This window comes from Drosophila takahashii, chromosome X, assembly GCF_030179915.1.
Source record: "Drosophila takahashii strain IR98-3 E-12201 chromosome X, DtakHiC1v2, whole genome shotgun sequence".
In the NCBI taxonomy this organism is placed as follows: Eukaryota; Metazoa; Arthropoda; class Insecta; order Diptera; family Drosophilidae; genus Drosophila; species Drosophila takahashii.
The window spans coordinates 6,039,434-6,060,973 of record NC_091683.1 but is presented as its reverse complement, the minus strand read 5'-3'; the positions used below and the strand labels follow the sequence as shown (position 1 = coordinate 6,060,973).

General features: G+C 38.4%; 1 protein-coding gene across 1 annotated transcript; it reads left to right on the top strand.

Annotated features, from left to right (window-relative positions):
• The first annotated feature begins 16,304 nt into the window (after positions 1 to 16,304).
• Rubicon (run domain Beclin-1-interacting and cysteine-rich domain-containing protein rubicon) lies at positions 16,305 to 21,093 on the top strand. The gene is made up of 4 exons (XM_017137392.3): positions 16,305 to 16,679; positions 17,723 to 19,512; positions 19,961 to 20,114; positions 20,175 to 21,093. The coding sequence occupies exons 1-4, from the start codon at positions 16,419 to 16,421 to the stop codon at positions 20,367 to 20,369; spliced, it is 2,400 nt and encodes a 799-aa protein (XP_016992881.2). The 5' UTR covers positions 16,305 to 16,418; the 3' UTR covers positions 20,370 to 21,093.
• The last annotated feature ends 447 nt before the right edge of the window (positions 21,094 to 21,540 follow it).

Below are 21,540 nucleotides of genomic sequence, written 5' to 3'. Positions count from 1 at the left end.
ATTTTTATTTGGAAGGCTATCGTAAATATTACAAAATCTTAACAAACTTTAAAATTGTATTATTATTACTATAATTAAACTATTTATTAAAAGTAAAAAGTAAGCCATTGGAAACTAAATAAATGATCCCTTTCCTCAAACGTATTATTTTAATGGAAGAACATTTCTTACACCTACAAGAATGTTTAGCCATCAATTTCAATATTTCATATTTTTAATATTCCGCTTTATTTTGGGCATCACCTTGAGACTCGAGATGGAGTCTCCTCGTTGAGTCTTCGGTTTCTTCGGCCACCGCTGTTGCTTTTGCTGTTGTTGTTGTTGTAGGCTGCTTTATCTTGAAAAGAATTCGTTTGATATTAGCGCTCTGGTATCGCCCTGTGCTGCTTCATATATCAAAAATTATTATGACGATTTTATGCGTTCGAAATGTCGTCTCATTATTAAACAAAAAAGCCCAGCGAAAAAGGTTTTTTTATTTTTTTTTTTTTTGAGAAGAGAAGAAAGGGAAGACAGCGTCGCAGGGATCGCTTTGTGTTATTAATTTTTTGTTGTATCTGCTCGGAAGCTTGCATAGAAAAATAAATGATGAGGCAGACCGGCGAAGGGACGGGGGGAGGGGGGGGGGGGTATTGTCAAAGAAAAATAAAACAAAATTAATTATGCATGTGTGAGCCAAGACAAGCAAGCCAATTTGTAGGCTCATTGCCAAAATACAAAACTGAATACAAGAAAAATAAGACAGCAATATTTAAGACATATAAAGCGTGGAAAAAATGTATAAAATAAATTTGGAAAAATTGTGTAAAAAAATTATAACATTAGACAATATTAAATATTTATTTAAATAAAAATTAATTCGGTTTTTTATAGATTATCGAACAACCACTATAAATTTGCTTAGTATTTCGAATTTTTCTGTTCGAAAACTTTTTTATTGCTTTGCAAGCGGCTGAAAAAAGAAGGAAACTTTAAAGTTTCAACTTTATTTTATTATTATTTCCATTTTCATTACTTCTTTTTTGGTGGAGCCAATCGCCTTTATGTGTGAGTTGACGTCATAAAAATTTCCTTCATAGCCGCGCACCGGAAATGCCTACACAATACGTCTACAAAACAAAACCAAAAAAAAAATAACGAAAAAAGGCCGAAAAAATCAGAATATAACAAATACAAAGATATGTAGATACCGAATTCGACGGCTTGGAGTTTTGTGTGTTATTGTTGGAAATTGGAATTTCGAATTGAAAATTTCCCCGTCGTTATTTACAGTTGAACGTTTTCACCGAAAGAGACGGGTAGACGGCGAGCGAAAGAGAAGGGAAGAGCGGCGGGCCGAGGAGGCCACGCGGCGTATGCGCAATTTTCATAAAAGTTTCAATGGGTGAAAAACTTTTTACAAGTGGCGTGGCGAAAATGTTTGCAGTTGTGTTTGTTATTGAATGGTATACTGTATTTTTTCTGCGTTTGGGTGGGAAATTTAAATATGCAATTCTGGTAGTAAAAGCATTGCTTTAACAAATTTATTTTAATTTATGGAAGCCATTAAATTAGAGTGGTTCACTCCTTACAAGTAATCCAAGTATATAACATTTGTTTTTTAAAAATCTCAAAAGTATACTTAAACATTTCCGATTGACTGGGAGAAATGAAACATTCGTATTTCCAATCAAACATTTCCGATTGGCTGCGTTGAACATGAAAAGTTTTCAGTCATTTCTCGATTTCTCGACGCAGACTTAACCCACGGATTCGAATTCGGTGGCAGGTGACCCCGATTTTCCCCCCGTTTTCCCCGGAAAAATCCAACATCATCGTCGCCGTCCAACAATGAGCGTTGTCAATCAACGTTTTTTTTTTTGGTTTTTTTTGTATTTCTCCCTGGCTTAAAAAGCAATGCTGACAAAACACCAACTGGAATATAACAACAATGAACAATGGCGAGTGGACAGATTGCCTTATGGGGCATATTCAGTTTTCAGTTAAGTCCCTCAGCAGCAAGTTAAATCGAAACGAATCGAATCGAATCAAATCAAATCAAAATGTTGTCAATGCGCGGAGAATTTCCCAAACATTTTCCAATGGGGTGAGGTGGTGAGAGAGTGGGGGCTAAATATACTTATATGGTATATCGTATACTGTATACATAATAGAAGATCTGGGTTCCTGGAATGCCGAGAACGGTGCAACGGGTTTCTTCGGGTTTATCTGCAGCTAAAAAAACCCAAAACCCAAAACCGAGTTGTGCAACCTTTTTTGATTGACACTATACACTATTTGTGTGTGCAGATTGAAGACTGAAGATTGAAGACAGCCGAACCGAATTTCGACTTTGGCTGCCTACACAAGTGCACTGAAAAAAATATTATAGCTGACTTTTAAACAAAATATACCATTTCTAGTTCAAATAAATATTATTAATATTTATTATGATAATATTATATTGATTATTATAATTAATTATTACTAACAATATTTCTCCAACTTCATGGTAATTTTCCCAGTGCATTGTGTGAATGCAATATGAGTAAGTAATTGTTTTGCTCGAGTTGAAATTGATTTTTACTTTCTTTCATCGGCGACCGACGTTACCTGTCCGCTGCCCCGCCCCCTCCCCTCTGGCCACTCCACCTCACCTCATCAGCATCCTCCGCAAACCTCCCTACCCACCGTTCGACCTTTGTTTTGTTTAACCTTTCCATTTTCCGCCACAAGTTGTTCAACGTTAGGCCCGAAACTAGACCGATCTCTCACCGTCTACACTGAGCAAAAAATGTGTTCAAATATCTCTGATATAATATATATAATAGGAATACGGAAATTATTACCGAAAAATCTACCTACATTGAAAATATAGAGCAGAAAAGAAAAATAGAACCGAATTTTATAAATTATTATTTATGATCTAATCTTATGATCTAAAACTTTATTTAAATATATTATACTTTTTTTACGGCTAAAGAAATATATAAATAGAACACGAATTTATGCATATTAATCTTTATGATCTAATTATAAGATCTGAAAAGGATTTTAATATTTACACCCTTTAAGAAATTACTTTCTTAAAGATTGAATAAAAATATACCAACTCTAACAAGCTAAAACAATATTTATATATTCAACTTTATGATATAATCATATGATCTAATAATTTATTTTATTCAAAGGTCTGAATAAAACTATCCCAACTCTAAAATGCTAAAACATTATTTTTTCTCTGTGTAGCCCAGTTGTGAGCCCCCTCTCTTTCTTCGCCCTCAGGCCGTCTCTTTCGGTGTGAGAATTGGCCTACTGTTTGGAAGATGATGTCTTCATTCTATATGGCCGCCGATCATTGCCGGGATAATCCTTCCCCTATTGTTCATTTTCATTTTCTTCGGCTCTTGTTCTTGTTCTTCCCGCTCGGGCTCTCCTTTCTCTTTTCGCCTTTCTTCTGCTAAGCTGCCGGCAACTTCTCGATCTGAAAATTGGGTCTTCGGGCGACCCAAAGTCTGCCCTTTTTCTACCGGCTTCTCTCGGTTCGGTGGACCCTTATTTTCAGCCTTTCTTCCCGATGTCCAAACAATGGGATCGTTGAAAGCGACTTTGGCATATTGAGATGAATTGTTGTCGTTGATCTGTCTTCTATTTTCTATTTTCGATTTTCCGGAAAATGCCTAGGAATCGTTCTCATATTTTCGGGGGAAAATGCAATATTCAACGGCGATCGAATTTCCATGGGATATCTTTTGGCTCTGATCCTCGCCCAATTAGCCTGGCCAACGCCCCTGGCTAATTGAAAGGGGATCGCAATCGGGGATCTATAGATGGGAAATCTGAATCTCGGAGTGTTTTTTCGAGGAGTGTTCGGAGGAGGTCAAAGATCAGCTGAAACATTGGCCTGACTTTTGGCACATCGCCCTCAAAAAGGGAATATATTTCGCAAGTTCTTGAGTAGGTGAAAAGATTGCCATTTGATATATCAGATATCTGATCTCAAGGATCCTTAACACGAAATTGATCCTTTGGCGTGGAGTGTGCTCACTTTAAGGTGTCGAATTTGTAAGTTAAAGAATAATATATTCTAGAAAATAATTCTTAAAATGTAAACATATTTAATAGTTCCAGATATAAAATAAAATGGAATGATATATTTTAGAGTGATTAGAGAGGTACTTTTCCTTTATCTTTTCCACTTTCTCCCGGAGTTTTCCACATTTTCGTTGAGGGTGTGGCGCAAATGGACATCCTTCAATCTTGGCCACTTAAGAAAAAGTGATGTTGCAGCTACACTCAGAAAATGAATCGCCCTGAATTTTAGAAAATCGCCTATGGATTTGCTTCACTGGCGATTTTTTTCTTTAAAATAAAAAAATTTTCTACTGGTAAAGAAAATTTTCTTCCAATTAATCAAAATTCATTAAATTCAAGAAATATTCCAGAAATATAGAAAAAAATCGCCAGTAAAGCAAATCCATAGGCGATTTTCTAAAATTTTTTTTTGAGTGTACCGTAAGTCAGATAAAAAACCCGAAAAGGGACTGGGGGATATTGGTCGAAAATTATGGGATTCGAAATTCGGAAGGGGGAAAAAGTGTGGAAAAAGGGGCAGACTTGCGGGTCAATCAGTGCCGCGCCTACAAGTGTTGTTCGGCTACCGAAAACCCCCCTTTTTCTTCTTCTTTCCCTACTAATTTGACCCAGCTTATCCAAGGCGTTGTCATTGTTGTTATATATGTTTGTCCCTATATACATACATATATGTATGTTTTTTTCCCGTGTTGTTTTTCCCCTGCTTGTTTGTTGTTGCTGCGGCCTTTCAGATGTTGCTCTTGCCTCTGCCTCTTCTTCATGTTGTCACCGCAGCGCAGAAGTGAAAAGAAAACCAAAAACCAGAAGCGTAACGAAACAGATCGAAACCAACAAAAAAAAAAAGCTAAAAATCAAAAAAAAAAATATAAAAATCGGAAAAAAGCCGAAACGCAGCTCAGCACACGAGCTCGTAATTAGAAATGTGGGCAGGCGGGGTTAAGGCACCGAAGGGTTAACATATTGGATCTCCCTCGCGATCTGTTGCCATTTTTTTGGGCGTGTTGCCCCGAACAAATTTGTTAAGAGCTCCAACTGAGCGAGCGGCTCCTTTTTAGTGCCGGGGGATCCGTTGTCCGTGCACCTGGTATACTGAAAAATACCCTGTTTTGGGGTTGGGGTGTATGGGTTCCAGGTTTTTAAAGCAGTTCTCTGACTGCATACCAAAAGTTCTAGCGATTGGGCAAATATTATGATCTCTAAAGGGATTTAGGGTTTTTGGTAAAATTTGAATTTTTTCTTTTTGTTTTTTGTTGAAACTTGGTCAAAAATGGTCCTACGCCAAAAATGCATACTGTTTTGAACAGATAACAAAATAATAAATAAATCCATGTAACTTTCCGGGTAATCTTGAAAAAAGAAAATTTTCGCCAATTTTTATTTGTTTTATAAGGGGGTACCCCATAATTTTTTGCGAAAAATTTAAAATATGTAAAATGTTAAGGTTTAAATGCCAATCGTTAGGAAATTTAATAACGAGTTCAGAAAGGTATGACAATCCATACTTTAAATCAGTATTTGCTTTGTTTTAGCGAAAAAAACGGTTTTGTTTTTTTTTTTTTGGAAATTCGGGATTTCAGTTTTTGACAAAAATTGAAATTCTTTTTTTTGGTTTTTTTGCTGTAACTTGGACAAAAATGGTCCTACACCAAAAATACATACTGTTTTGAACAGATAACAAAATTTGCTATAAATCCATAAAACTTTCCGTGTGATTTTGGAAAAATAAAATTTTCGCCAATTTTTAATTTTTTTATAAGGGGGTACCCCATGATTTTTTGCGAAAAATTAAAAATAAATAAAATGTCAAGGCTTAAATGCCAATCGTTAGGCAATTTAATAACGAGTTCAGAAAGGTATGACAATCCATATTTGGATCAATATTCCCATTGTTACGGTCAAAAAACGAATTATTTTTTGTGAAAAATTCGGTTCTGATTTTTTGGCAAAAATTTGAATTTTTTTATTTTCGTTTTTTTTCTGTAACTTGGCTAAAAATGGTCGTACACCAAAAATACATACCGTTTTGAGCAGATAATAAAACAAAAAATAAATCCATGACACTTTCCGGGTGATCTTGAAAAAGTTACATTTTCGCCAATTTTGATATTTTTTTTAGGGGGGTCTATCATGATTTTTTGCGAAAAATGGCAAAAAAATAAAATGTCCAGGTTTAAATGCCAATCGATTGGAAATTTAGTAACGAATTCAGAAAGGTATGACAATCCATATTTGGATTAATATTTCCATTGTTACGGTCAAAAAACTATATATTTTACCTATAAAGGGTATCAAAATGTGGCCACTTAATGGACCAAGTTCCGCCTTTCGGTATGCAAATTGGCTGTATTTCGGGGGCAGAGGGAAGCTTGGCCCATGCTTATGGGTTATGGGAATTGGTTGAGGGGTAAGGGGAAAGGGGGGTGGTCGACAGGAATGTGCATAAATTTAGCGAGTGTATTTGCCGAAGCAGCTCCCATAAAATTATGAGCAACTGCAGCGAAAGGGGAGCGACAGAGACAGCACGATCGCAACTCCATCACCCATCCGAAGAGCCGAAGAACGGAGGATCCAAGGATCCACAGTCTCATTTCAATAATGCCAGGGAATCGGACTGCGACTGTGCATTTTGCGCATTCGCTCAAATTATATATGCGATCATTAAATGTCTTCGACAAAAATGAGCATAAAAATCGCACGCGGCCCCAAATGAAAATAAATTAAAGCAAAGCGCAAAGGCGAAGCGAGAGAAATTATATTAAATGGATGAGAAAGAGGAGAGGTGAGGAAAGGTATTTAAAAAAAACAACGAATTTTATGATGCCCTTTAAGGAAATAAAAGAAATTCCAACCTTTATTAAATACCTAATAATTATCATTATAATTATTTTTCATGATTTTTTTTTTAGAAAAATATTGAGTTTTATGATGCACTGTATAACAATTAAATTCAATATTATTAAATGTATTATTATCATATAAATGAATAATATGGACTATTCACCACTCTTAAGGTTTCATCCAAAAACCAAACCCCTAACCCATTCAATTATGATTTAAGGTATTTAAAATATTTCCTGTATTTTGCACATATCTCTCCCGAATTAACTAACCAATTTTGTGATCTCTGCCCGCTGTCGTCACAAGAAACTAAAAACTATTTCTTTTTCGACTTTTTTTTGCTGATATGTATTGTGCCCCCCAATGGGATTCGCGGGATCGTTTTGGCTGGGTGTGTGGGTATCGAAATTGTTATTGGAATCGGGGACCCACATCAAGGCGACCGCCATTATCTAGCTGGGTCTGAATCCGAATCGAAGTCCCTCCCTTTTCCGCTTCCCAGTCCCTCAGGTGAGTCATACACAGATTCTGGCTCGTTTTGGAATATTCAGATTCGAACTCGGAGTCCGCCGCTGATTTCGATTCTTCTGGCGGCATTCAGAAGCAAATAAGTCACGTGAATAAGATTTCTCGCATAATAAATTATGGACGGGCAGGGAGCTTAAAGAATGCGCTTCTGTGCACTGCAGGCCCCAAAAAAAAATGAGAACAAAAAATATGAGAACTGAGAATCGGGAATTGAGAACTAAGAACTGAGAACTGGGGAGTTGGGTGTTTGAAGTTTTGGAGTTTGGGTCTGTAGAAACGCAGCGATCGAAAAGCGGGCCACATTATTGTGACCCGTAAATGATACAAAAATTGTGTGTCATTAATAAGCGGCACAGCATGGCATCTGCGGGGGGTAAGGGGGAATTGGGGAAATAAAATACATACAGAGAAAATATATATACAACCAAAACCAAGTCAATCCCTAAAAAAGTTATATAAAAATATTTAACTTTAAAGATATCTATTAAATATATAATATATTAAATATATAAATTATATTTTTATACAGTATCCTTACTATTTTGAAGGCTTTTGCTTTAAAATTTATAGATTTATTAAATAAAATTTGGTAGCCAAGAAAATTCTTGTATTTAAGACCCAACAGTCTAATAAAAAAAGTGTTTCCTTTTTAGAGCATTATAATTATCTTTAATATCACCTACTATAAATTTTTAATATAATATTATTGTATTCCTTTCTAACACTATACATCTTAAATATAATATTTATTATTATTTTTTAAGCTATAACTTCCATTCCAATTTTCTCGCAGTGTAAGGTCAGAGCGAGACACTTGCCACACGAGCTGCAGTCCCAAGTTGTTAAGGTTGGAGAAAATCCCTGAAGCTGGGGTCGCGACCAAAGGTTCCAACTGCTGCAGACAGCTCGGGACCGGCGACCGGTTGCAGCTTCTCCAGCTGCTCCTCCCCCTCCTCCTCCTCCTCCTCCTCATCCTCCTCCTTCTCCATATAAAAATACCTAAATTTTTACCTCCGATTTGCTGCCGGACTTTTGCTTGGCCGCGCCCAGGGTGGTCGCCCTTAACTTGGCCAGAGAATCGAGTCGGTAGTCGGTAGTCGCTTGGTAGTCGCACACAAAAAGCGGGAAAAGGGGGAAATTTTCAGAGCAAACGCATCTGTTTTACTTCTGTCCAAATTGATTGATTTGGAACGAGAGGCTTTTGCTTTGGTTTGGTCAAGTTTAATGATTTTTGATTTGCTTAATGGTAAATGGTACATGGCATATGGGAAGTCGGGGTCACGGGGAGTGCGACATAGAACATGCGTTTCGCTTCGGTTGGGATAACAAATAAAGCCTGGGAAATCGAAGGCTTCGGAGGCTGGGAAAATACGGCAAAACCATCAATTAATTGGTAAATGTTTGAGTGTTTAGGGAATATTAATTGAGCATTATTGAATATTATATGTAATAGATTAAACCAAAATTAATTAGTATTTTTATTGATTTATCTAATTGAAAGTGCCTTAATTTGTTGAATAATTGGTATACTAGTCTTTTATTGATTTTATAAATAAAATCTTCTTTTCATACCTAAAATCTATGGTTTTAAAAATACGAATTTAATAAAATAATAAAGTGTTCTTCTTAATTTCCTCCACCATTTCACCTTTAATGAAATGAAGTACTACCTACTCACTGATTATTCTGTTAGATCCCGTGGAATTGGACTTGCGGACCACCCACCTGTGTATAAGTGCTCATCTCGGGATGCCCCGTCCCCGACCATCGCATCAAAGACTCTTCAATATCCGGTCAACTTCCGCAAGGACTCGCCCTCGTCCTTTTGGCTTCCACCTCCTGTCATCGATGTTTTGGCCGCATTTTGCGCAAAGAATCGAAGCATTTCCAATGTGCCGACCGCACAGTAGCTACACCGAGAAAAATACGACACTGCGTTATACCACAAATTATTATAATAATTATAAAAAATAAACTACTTTAATTTTGACTTCGATTTTAAATTCTAAACAACAATTTGAACTTTTTAATGCCTAAAAAATACATGCAAAAAGATTCTTTCCAGAACTTTAAAAATTAATTTTTAAAAAACAGAACAGTTATTAAATTTAATAATAATTAATGGTAAATTATGTGTTTTGTATATTTTTTTTTGTGTGAATCCAGGGACCTGGTGAAAGTCGGCTACCGGATTTGGACACTGCCCCGCAAAAGTATTCTCATTCGAATTCGGTAATGGGAATGGGACTCCTTAAGGAACAAAGAGCGGTGACACACAGAGGCGATAACTTCCTGTTTTCCCTGCCGTTTTCCCGGGGTTTCCCCCAGAGTTTTCCTCTTCGCAGCCTTTTGTCCACGGCTGCCTTGATAATTGGTTGGTAATGGCTAATTTATGAGGCCCGATCCGCTGAACGAGAGAGAGAGAGGATGCACCTGATTCGATGTGAGTGACCTTTGTGGGGCAGGAAAACCTGGAAAATTATATTTAGGCGGGGGACAGACTATTGAAGACCAGTTGCAGCCGCGCAATTGTTCACAGTTGACAGCGGCACATAAATTACCGCACATAATGAATCGATCGCCACTCTCGGACCCTCCGATATTTCCGATAACCCCCACACACTGCGGTTCACCTTTTTCTTTGGACATTTGGAAAATTAGAAAAATGAATTAGTGATCAGTTCGAATGCCGGGTCATAAAAAAGTGCAAAGGAGGGGGAAATCGAAGCGAAGATTCCCTGGGATTTTCGATTTTTAATATTTGAAAAATTCCCCTATGAAAAACGAGAGAAGAAATTCTTCAATATATTATTTTTTACAAATTTATATAAGTTAATATTTTAACATTTTTTAGTGATCCCCAACATTGAGTTCATAATTTCCCCAATTAATTGACACCCTTTTACAGGGTATATCCCACCAATTTCTTGCCACATTTTTCTGTTTCTTTCATAAAAAATATACAACAAAAAGAAGCAGTTTGGAGCGAGAAGAAGAAGCAGAAGCAACCGTTGAACGCATTTTTCCATAGCTACCATATTCCCCCGTCCATTTTCTCCAATTTTTAATTCATTAATGCAAACGATGCACGGCGAAATAGAAAGAGTGGGCTAGGATACACAAAGAAAAATTTCCAAAATTTTAAAATATATTTAGTTTTCAACAAAGTTATTTCAAGGATATTCTTACATTTATAATAGGCAGAAACAGGATTTATTGTTCTAGTACTTAAACTAGTATTTATTTCTAGTATTCAATTTAAATTAAAAGAAATTATTTAAGTGCATTAAGGGGCGGGGGGCGGTAGCCATGGGGGGTGATCACCAACCCCCCCCCCCCTTTCGTCTTTCTCCCCTCCCTTTTGGCTGACTTTCGTCGGTAGCCGGAGTTCGATGTGTGTTTAATATCCGTTTTATTGCCATTGAATTAGTGGCCTTTGTCAGCATTTAGGGATCTTAATTTATATGGAAGAAGTCGGGGCTGCAGAAGAAGAAGAAGAAGAAGCGGCTAAAAACGAGCGTGACTCCGTAACGAGCACGGTTACGAGCAACCCCCCTCCACCTCCCCTTTCCCCTCCCCACGCCCAGCGACCTCTGGCAGATGCAAAAGGTCAAACATACACGCGCCTGGACACACACACACGCACACACACTCGCACTCACACTAATCCCAAATGATGGCCGCTCTGCCCAGACTAACTGTCGTCGTTGTCCTCGGCGAACACACACACACGCACACGCACTAGTAAAAAAGCAACAAAAAGAATGGTCACACTGAAAAAAAATATATTGTATATTTACCAAATATTTAACATCACTTTCTCATTATTTTGCTGCAAAAACTATTTTAAATTAATTTAAAGAAACCCGAGTATTAAATATTCTAAATTGATGTCATCTTTAAATTACCTACTTATTATTATTATAATATTAAGTAAGTTAGGTTAACTATTTATTTCAAACAATTGAAGTATATATTTTAATTTAATAATCACAAATGTGCTAACTACTTAATTTTTTCTAAGAAGTTAAAAAGTATTTTTGATTGAAAGCTAAAAAATATATATCCAAAACCCAGTTATATTTGTTAGCTTAAAAAGTAGACATTTTTGTAATAGACCCAAATAAAATAGACCTAATAAAAAAAATATTATAAACCCCAAATTAAAAATGTAATCAATGCTTATAAATCAAATATCTTCAAAGGACTTTGATATAAAATATATTTAATATTAACAGATCTTAGATGATACAAAAACGTGTCCGATATACGGTATATCTTTTCTCTGGGAGGGGGAACAAAGGATACGGGGATCCTGTCGAGGCAGTGGAGAAGAAGAAGAGGAGATACCAAAAAAAGGGAGAGGACATTCAATTCGTCGCGGGCGGCGCGCGACGTGCAAAAAACAAAAAGATACACCAAATCGGGGACGAATAAGATCGGAGGGGGGTTTCGTTTCGAATCGGTTTCAAATCGAGGAAGCGAGGGTCAGAGGAAACAGGACGCAGGACGCAGGACACATGCGTGCCCAAAATGATTTTTCCTAATGCAATTTTTTGTGTGTTGGCCAACGAGCGGAAGTTATAAAAAATAAAAAATGAGAGGTGCGCATTTTTAGGAGGGGAAATTTTTTGGTATTTGGTAAGAGGACTCGCAGATGGCAAATGATTGGTATTAGTGATGCCTGATCGAAAGGAATCCCATAAATATCGGAGAGCGGAAAGGGTGTTGAAAAAAGGAGGGTAAAAAATTAAGAACTTTGTAAATTTTATATAGTGTGATAAGAAATATTATTTTTCCCTTTTTAAATATTTATTTACCTGATAAATATGTTACTTATTTGATTGAATTTCTTACTTACTTCAATTTGTGGCATAACATTTATTTTCGAAGTTATAAAAAAATATTTTATGATCTAATATTATTTTCCTTTTTTATTAATGTTTAATTTTTATTTATTTTATTGATGAATACTTTCTTCTTTAAAAATCTCTTACTAAGTTAAATTGGCCATATTTAATGGATTTATGTAATCCATTCAATTTAGGGCTATTTTATTAGGTTTACTATTCATTTTTGCCCTGTCTGTTCACATACTCATATTTCTCCATTCACGATTCTCATCCATTCACATTTCAATGAATCCAATGATGCCACCTCCTTGGACTCGAAATTCATTCATCCACGATTCCATTCGCTTGGCCAACTCAACTCGAATCAACTCGAATCAACGAAGGCAACTCCATCGAATCCATCGATATAAAAATACCCCTTTGGAAGTCGCACAAATTACGTTCCAAAGATCAACTACCGCAATCGATCTGGCGAATTAAATTCCCTCAAATAAACAATCATCATCATCGTCGTCGCCGTGGAGATACCATCTCCATTTCCATCTGAGAAACAGAAACTCGACGTTTCCAGATCATCGCTTTCAATTTGTATCAAATATCTTCAAAGGACTTCGACTTTGACGGGGCCTCGATTTTTTCATCTTTTTTTCCATTCATTCCTTCCCTTTGTTTGCATCCTCCTCCTTCTTTAGCTCCTCTCTATTTACATTCGCTGTCGACTGGCGAATGCTGAATAGCGAATGGCGGGGAGGAAAATAAAGGACTCGGGACTTTAGACTTTGGAGAGGCACTCACATATTTATTTGATGATTGCCCTCTCATATCCCAATTTTCTTTATCTTTTCGGTTTTTTGTTTTTTGTTTTCCCCTTGGCGAGATTTGCGAGGCTCGCTAAATTGCATTCTGAACGCCCGAGCTGCGTTAAGTCAGAAGTCGATCAAGTGTGGATGCGTCGCGCAGATGTATCTGCAATCTGGAAACTGCATCTATATATCTATGTATCTGAATTCGTGGCCATGGCCACAGTGCGTTTCGTGAGTGTATTTTGCTTGGCTGATTTTTTAAACATTTTTATTTTATTTTGTATTTTTGCTTCCAAGGTGTTTTATTTATATTTTAAATACCTAATTTTATAATTAATTAATATTAAAAAAAATATTTATCAAGTAAATAAATACTAGAAAAAACAGGAAAAATAATATAATAATATCCTTGGCCAACATTCTTACATTAAAAATAAGTTCAATAAAACAAAATGATAATCTTTTAATTTTTTACTTGTAAATAAAGCTAAAATACTTCTAAAAAATATCTAATATTTAATTTATTCTTTTAATTGCTGAATATAAATCATATAAAATAACTTACCATCTCTACTACTGATTTATTTCCCTTTTCTTTTATTTTACATTTTTGAAACGCACTTTGCTCGCAGTTTGCGGCTTATACAACCCACCAGAAAAAGAGATAGAAAAAAATCGAAAGAGAAAATTCGTTTTGCAGCTTCGTTTCATTGCCATTTGTTTGGCATTTTCCAGATTTCTTGTTTTCTTGTTTTCCCATTTTACCCATTGTATTTTTCCCGAAAAACATTCAAGTGGAAATCCTTTATTGAGTGCGATATTCAGCTACTCCTATTCCCATTCCCATTTCGACAGTCCTCACTATTTTTGTTTGTTGCATTTAGCATGCAAAATTTGTTTTCAGTTCGGGCCCATTGTTCCGCTTCGGCCATTGTGAATTTCCCACTGTGCAGTGGCAACATTTCTCGGCTTCTGTTTCTGTTTCTATTTCTATTTCTACTTGCGTCTGCTGTGTCCTTTGTCTCGCTTCCTTTCAATTGCATTTGGCCGGGGCAATTTGCATGCCCCTTCTCCAGGATCCTAACTATCCCTATTCCTATCCCTATATCTATACATATACCAAATCCCCCTTCTTGCTTCTGTCTGCATACGCTGCATTGTCCACATCCCATCCATCCAATCATCATCATCGTGGTTGCGGAGCAGAATGTTTGCGGCCGGAGGATAATGAGTGTCCCTCGAGTCGGCAATTTGTCTGGATGCAAATCGGAGAATTATGGCTGATGGCCATAATTCGGCAGGCAAAAGTGAGCCACTTAAAGTCCAAATATTTGGCTCAAATTAACCCGAAACGGCAGGCATTACAAATTAATAGTTTTATCGGGGAAAAACAGCACTGTAAATGCCAAAGGAATCTAAAGATGAAAAGTTGGAAATGGTTGTTCTATCTTAAGGAATTTTCCCATATTTAATTAATTAAAATCCCTGAAATTAAAGTTTAAAAAGTTTCGCAAGCTAATAAGCAAATTTGCTGCATACATTTGGGGGTGCAGATTTCGGGGGGTTTTTTATTTTGGTTCTAGGGGAAGGTGGGTAGGTACATTGAAATAATTACAGAAGGATCCAGGGAATGATTCCGGCTCAAGGGATTTTAATTGCTGCACAAGGAGAGCTTATCTGTGGCAAAGTGTTGGGGAATCTGATTGCAAGATTGTGAAAAGATGTCTAGACCATCGAGTAAAGGGATTGCCTGCAGATAGTGGGAATAGGAAATTAACCTTCAGTTAAATTTCCAATTTAAAATGATTTTAGATTAAGTAAAAAAAAAAGAAAACCAGCTGTTTTCTAAATTAAGCCAAATGTCTAATAAGCCAAATTATAAATATAAATAAAAATACAACATTTAAAAATATAACAAAGTAATTGCCTCTTAACCTCCGGTTAAATTTAAAATTTGAAATGATTCTGAAATGTGTAAAATAAAAACAGAAGCAGATGGTTTCTAATGAAATTTATAAATATAAAAATATTTAAAAGCTTTGCCATAACGAACAATAAATTTGTTAAAAACTGTAAGCTTTTAATAGCCGGAGAACCAATCAAATATTACCAAAAAAAAAGTCGCCATTATTTACAAGTGCATTATTCACATGGCAACAAGGAGAACAAAAACAAAAAACCAAAAAAAAGTACAAATAAAGTGCGTTTATTTTATGGCCGGCAAATCAATCAACTTTATTAATTACAAGTAATTAAAGTTTAATTAAGAGCCCAGCAGGATGCTTCTTCTTGCTTTTGTTTCAAGGTTGCAAGTGTGCGTGTGTATGTATGCTGTGTGTGCGTGTGCGTGTGCGTGTGCTTTTGTGTGGAAATAAATGCAAATATTTATTTGGCAAAAGTCAGAATTTGCGGAAGGGGGCGGTGTGAAGTGGGCGGGGCAAGAACAAAATGGTGGCAAAAGTAGTGCGATATTGTTGTTGTTGCTGTTGCTGCTTTTGCTGCAATTTTGTTTGTCTGTTTAATTAAAGCAATATGTGCCTCCAGGAAAGGAATGTTGGGTTAATTGACTCATCACTTATACGACAAACGAAGCGCAAACAAACAAACAAACAAGCGTACACACACACACACACACAGGAGGCGGAAGAAGAAGAGGAAGAAGAGCGTAGCAAAAAGCAGCGCAGTCAATGGGAAAAATAAAGAAAAAGCGGGGCAAAAAGGGGCGGGGCCAGCGTTTTGACATTTTGAAATTCCAGCTTGGCGCAATCAAAAGTGTGGATGGCAAGTGGAAGGTAACGCCCACACAAAATAACGGTAATAGTGGGAACAGCAGGTTTATATAAATGTGTATGTATATGTAGACTATGGAAATGGCTAATAAAAGTAAAATGTAGAATACTCAATTTTACAAGGCAACCAGCGCCATCTGGCGGGCATTTTCGTTAGCTACTCTTTGTAGCACAGACAGCAACCATTGCACCACAAAAACACTAAATATTGTGACTTCCTAAAACATTTCAAAACTATCAAAAAAATAATATTAATACTAATACCAATTTTCCAATCTTAACATTTCTACAACATCATATTGAGATATTTCTAATTTATTGTACATGTTTCAAATTAACTGATTTTTTGAATTTTCATCTGGCAACGCTGAAGTGGCGTACCACCACTAACAAAAATCATCTGGCAGCCCTGAAGTGCTGTGCCATCACTAACAAAAATAATCAAAATAAATTAATTTCAATTTAATTGCACCGCGAATATGCAACCGCTGCACCACCGCCCCCCGCCTCCGCCCCTGTGACAGTGTGCAGCAATGGCCACGCCCCCGCCGCCCCCCTTTCCAGATGTGGACGCAGCCGTGGAAGTGGACGCAACAGCAGGCGACGCAACAGCGGAGCAGCCGCAGCCGAATCCGCAACAGCAGAAGCAGAAGGAGAAGCAGCAATCGCAGGTGGCCAGGAATTCGCTGCTCGCGGATCTGCGGAGATCGACGAACTTCTGGTTCCGGGCCAAATCGACGGACGGACTGCAGTTGCTGGCCCAAAGTTGCACCCGGATTCTGCAACATGGACTGGTGAGTAAATCGCCCTGGAAATCCCCAGAACATCACGCACACCCTATCAACAGGGATACCCTTCTCTTTGGCGGGGCATATTGGTTGCAAGACGCGTTTCGTAACTCTTATTACGCAGATAACCCGTTTTATATGATTCATCTGTTAATATTGTTTATTTATGTGTATAAAAAAATTCAAAAATATTGCAATATATCATCATAAAATATTGTATATATATATACAAACTATTATTTAGCAATACAGGTTTATTTATTATTTCTAAGAACTATTTGAATAAACTTTCTTAAAATTACTTATATTTCTGGTAAATATAAACACACCCTATAAACAGGGATACCCTTCTCTTTGGAGGGGGCATATTGGTTTCAAAAGGCGTTTCGTTACTTTTCATTACGGAGATAACCCATTTTATATGATTCATCTGTTAATACTGTTTTTATAAATATATTAAACAATTAAAAAATCTTAAAATATATCATCATTAAGTTTTGTATTAAAACCAGAATATATATATTCTATATATATAGATAAAAAATTTAAAGTTGATTTCATTTCTAATAAATATTTGAATAAACTTTCTTAAAAATATATAATTTAAACCTGTTTCTGGTAAATATAAAACTTAAATGGAAGACAGTCTATTTTAAAAATTCTTGCTACTTACATATATGTAAATCTTGAAATATTAGCTTAAAAATGACTATAAAACATCTTAAAATTTGGCTTTTTATATAAGTATATAATTTACTTAATTATAAATTTATTCTATAGAAAAGGCTTCCTACTTATAAATCTTGAAATATTAGCTTAAAAATGGCTATAAAAATGCTTAAAATTTATAAATAAAGATTTTCCATTGCTTTTTATATAAGTATATAATTTACTTAATTATAAATTGATTTTGAGTTTTAAAAAAACCAAGAGAGGGTATCAGCTAGCCACATCTTTTGCACTCCCACTTCCCCCATTGTTTTGCAATCGAATTGTATTTATGCAACGCCGCACTCTCTGTATTTTCTGTATATTCTCTGTTTTATCAGCTGCAGCCCGTGGAACTGCGTCGACTGGCGGACGACTTTGAGTTCCTCTTGGCGAGTGCGGGAAATCGCCCCCCCGATTGCCCCCGAGGAGGAGTCAGTGCATCCGGAGTGGAGGAGTTCCTGTCCGAGTGGACCAAGCGCTGCCTGCGCGCCCGCTGCCTGTCGCAGTGCCTCCAGTCGCTCGTCGCCGATCCGGAGCTCATGGAGCTCTACTATCCCAGCGAGGAGGCCTTCCTGCGGCGCTCCTCGGATGCCACCGCCTTGTTCGTCTGCCTCACGGCCGTCCAGCTGAACCAGAGCGGCCTGCTGGGCCAGCTAGAGGTGCGGCATCAGCTGCGCCATCGACGCACCTGCTCGCAGCCCAACTTCAGCGTTTCGCCGAGGTTGCAGGTGGTTCCAGAGGAGGAGCAACTGCAGCGGCGCAGCTTCCTGCGGCGTTTGAAGAGCCTGCCTAATCTCGGCCAGGCGGTGGAGGAGCTGGAAGAGAGGGGAGCCTCCTCCAGGCGGCGCTGCCAAACGTTCAGCAGCTCCAGGAGTCCGAAAATCAGGGAGGATAGCTCCTGCTCCAGTCCAGCTAGGCGCATCCAGCTGATCAACTGCGATGACATCAAGATCTGGACGGATCAAACAACTCAAGCTGCGCCAGTGGAGAAGCAGGAGGCATTAGAAGCACCCAAAACTGCCTCCTCGGTGGGCAGCTATCTGGGCAGCCTCTTCAGCTCGCCTCCCCTCTACACCAATTGGTTTCAGCGCGGCGTGGGCGAGGATTTGAATGCCTCCGGCGACGGCGGCATGCTGGACACCTTCCTCCCCGTCAACGGACGCAAGCTGAAGAAGCAGCAGACGCTCTTCGAGGGCGTCAGCATGCTGGACGAAGCGGCGGCTACGTCGGCGGCTCCCTCGTCGCCCTGGGACATTCAGGGCTGCTCCTCCACCACCTCCACCTCCAGTTCGGTGAGCCTCACGCCGGGCAGCGCGGACAAGATGGACCAGCAGTCGCTGGCCTCCTTCCTCCAAATGTCCCGGCAGACGCACAACAATACGCAGCTGGAGAAGGAGAATGCCCACTTTCGGATCTCGGAGGCCTGCATCACGGCCATCGAGCATGTCAAGTGGAGCATGTCTGCTAATCCAGGGGTCCGAATGAATCCCTCGGAACCGAATTTAATGCCCTATGTGGAGCAGATACCAGGTGCTATCCAAAATCACAGTGCCGAAGCGGTGGGCCTGCAACTAATCAGCCGCTTTAGCGACCAACAGCTGCCGCGTTTGGGCCACCTCAAGTGGTTGGTTTCGGAGCAGGAGGCACCGCAGCAACTGCTGCCGCTGCCCCTGCCAAAGGAGGAGCAGGCTAGCCTCACCAGAGGCACCTCCAGCTGGGCGCCGCCGCGCCAGCAGATCATCTTCACCGAACATCCCGCCGAGAATCGCGGCAAGCTGCTCGAGAAACAAAACCACCGCTGTGCCGGCTGCGGAATGCGGGTGGCGAAGCATCTGCAGCAGCACTTTCGCTACTGCAGCTACCTGGGGAAATATCTGTGCACCGGGTGCCATCGCAACCAGATCTCGGCGATACCCGCCCGCATCCTGCGCTCCTGGGACTTTCGCTGCTATCCGGTGTGCTCCTTCGCCTACCGCCTCATCGAGCAGATGTACGCCTTTCCGCTCTTCCACGTCCCCGATCTGAATGCCCAGCTCTACAGGCACAAGGAGCTGGCCAAGGCGCGCAGGAAGCGACTGCAGCTTAGGGCGGTCAAGGGATTCATAGCCAATTGTCGGTTTGCAACGAGGTTGGTAGTTCACTCTTTTAAATAGCCAACTAGTTATAAACGTTACTCGTGGAGTAAAAGTATGTAACAGGGAGAAGGAAGCGTTTCCGACCCTATAAAGTGTATATATTCTTGTCCGTCCGTATAAACGCTGAGATCTCGGAAACTACAAAAGCTAGAAGGTTGAAATTTCCCACACATATTCTTGGGCTTCCCACGCGGCGCAAGTTTATTTCAGCTGGGGCGCCACGCCCACTCTAACGCCCACAATCGCCCACTAACGATTTGGCGCCCACACCTTTCAAGATTTCCGAGAAGTATAAATGCAATTTTGTTGTGTATTTTTATACCTATCGAAATGTAAAAGACATTTTTTAAATCGGACCATTTATTTAAAAGTTATGCGCAATCAAAAAAAATTGTATTATTCTCTTGTTTTGTTCTTAACCCATTTTCCTTGATCTTGCAGGGAGCAGGCCTTCTTCACGGCCATTCCGGCGCACATCACCCAGGATCCGGACATGTGGTCCATGTGCGACTTCGTGGACGTGCAGAACACCAGCATGAATCGCTCTATCAAGGAGGTGATTGCTCTCAGCGAGCAGCATGTCCACAACTGCGTGGTTAGTGATCGGAATGGAATGATTTTACCTAATACTTATTGTTGTATATATTTTAAATAGCTTTGCACGGGTCGTGCCTTCCTCTGCGAGCACTGCAAGGGCGGCGAACTGATTTACCCGTGGCAGCGGAAGGTGCAGCGATGCGAGAGATGCGGCGCCTGCTTCCACAACGCCTGCTGGAAGATCAGCAGTCGGAGCCGCAGCCTCGTCGACCCCTGTCCCCGGTGCTCCCGTCTCCAGAATCGAGCCAGCTAGCATCCGGTCAACGTGGAGTTGGGAAAACAACCCAAAAATCGAAGGGGTGGTTAGAAAGTGAAGCCAATATTCGACTTGGAAACTATGGGATTAAAAACAATTTTGGTATTAGGGTTAGAATATAATCCTCTCGGAAGTTGTATAGTAATATTTACATTTTTTTTTTTTGCATCACTGATGGTATTGTTTTTAATTAGTTATGCTAGATTTGTTAATGGATTTAAGAATAGGCAATATGAGTCTCAAATTCACATTCTTTGGGCCAAAAAGTCCTATAAATCTTATTTTTATTTTATTTGATATTTTTGTCTTGCATTCTTTAAGAAATTTTTGGTTGAAAATATCTGTAAGAATGTTTGAAAATTCCGAGTTTCTCTTTAAAATGAATTGAAATTCATATTATCTGTTTAGGCCTTTAAAACCTTTCTTAATCCCCAGTAATAAATTAACAAAGAAAAAAGGTAAAGAAGCCCAAAACAGATATTTTGCCTATAGTTTCCAAGATCGAATTATATAGTGATTAAATACATTTGCATAATAACTACAATTATTTAAACAAATACTGTACATAACCGTGTAAACTACCAAAACTGTTACGAGAATCGTTTACCTCAAGCGAAAGATAAGAACCCATGTTGATTTTATACATATATAACAACTACGATATGAATATTTATTGCATACTTTTATTGTATGATTAAAAACTTTATTTTCTTAACCGTCATATTGACTCAGTTGCATTATGTGCGGTTTTTGAAGGTAAGTATAGGGATTTATAAGTAAGAAATATTTGAAAGATAAGAATGGGAAATTTTTTTTTTTATTTGTTTTTCTTTTAACATTTTTATATTTTTACATTAAAGTTTAAGATTTGAAAATCCCGAAGATCCCATTTTAAATTCTAGTTCCGTTCCGCAAAGAACCAGTTCCTTGGTGTTTTACCGAACGCGTTAGTGCATTCTGCTGGAAATGCGGGTACACGTCATTAGTTTGTGAATTTCCCTGAATTTAAAAAATTAGTGATGGCAGTTAGAGAAAAGTTTATAATTTAATTGTTCGTTTATAGGCTACATTTACTGCTTTTGTTCATATTAAACATCATAGCCATCAAAAACCCCCCACAAATCACGAACTACAGCTAGTTCGTGGCTTGGCGCACGCATAAACTTCG

Coding starts and splice junctions, on each gene's coding strand:
- Rubicon (XM_017137392.3), top strand. CDS start 16,419: ATGGCCACGCCCCCGCCGCCCCCCTTTCCAGATGTGGACGCAGCCGTG. Junction 16,680..17,722: donor GGATTCTGCAACATGGACTG/GTGAGTAAATCG, acceptor CTGTTTTATCAG/CTGCAGCCCGTGGAACTGCG. Junction 19,513..19,960: donor AATTGTCGGTTTGCAACGAG/GTTGGTAGTTCA, acceptor TTGATCTTGCAG/GGAGCAGGCCTTCTTCACGG.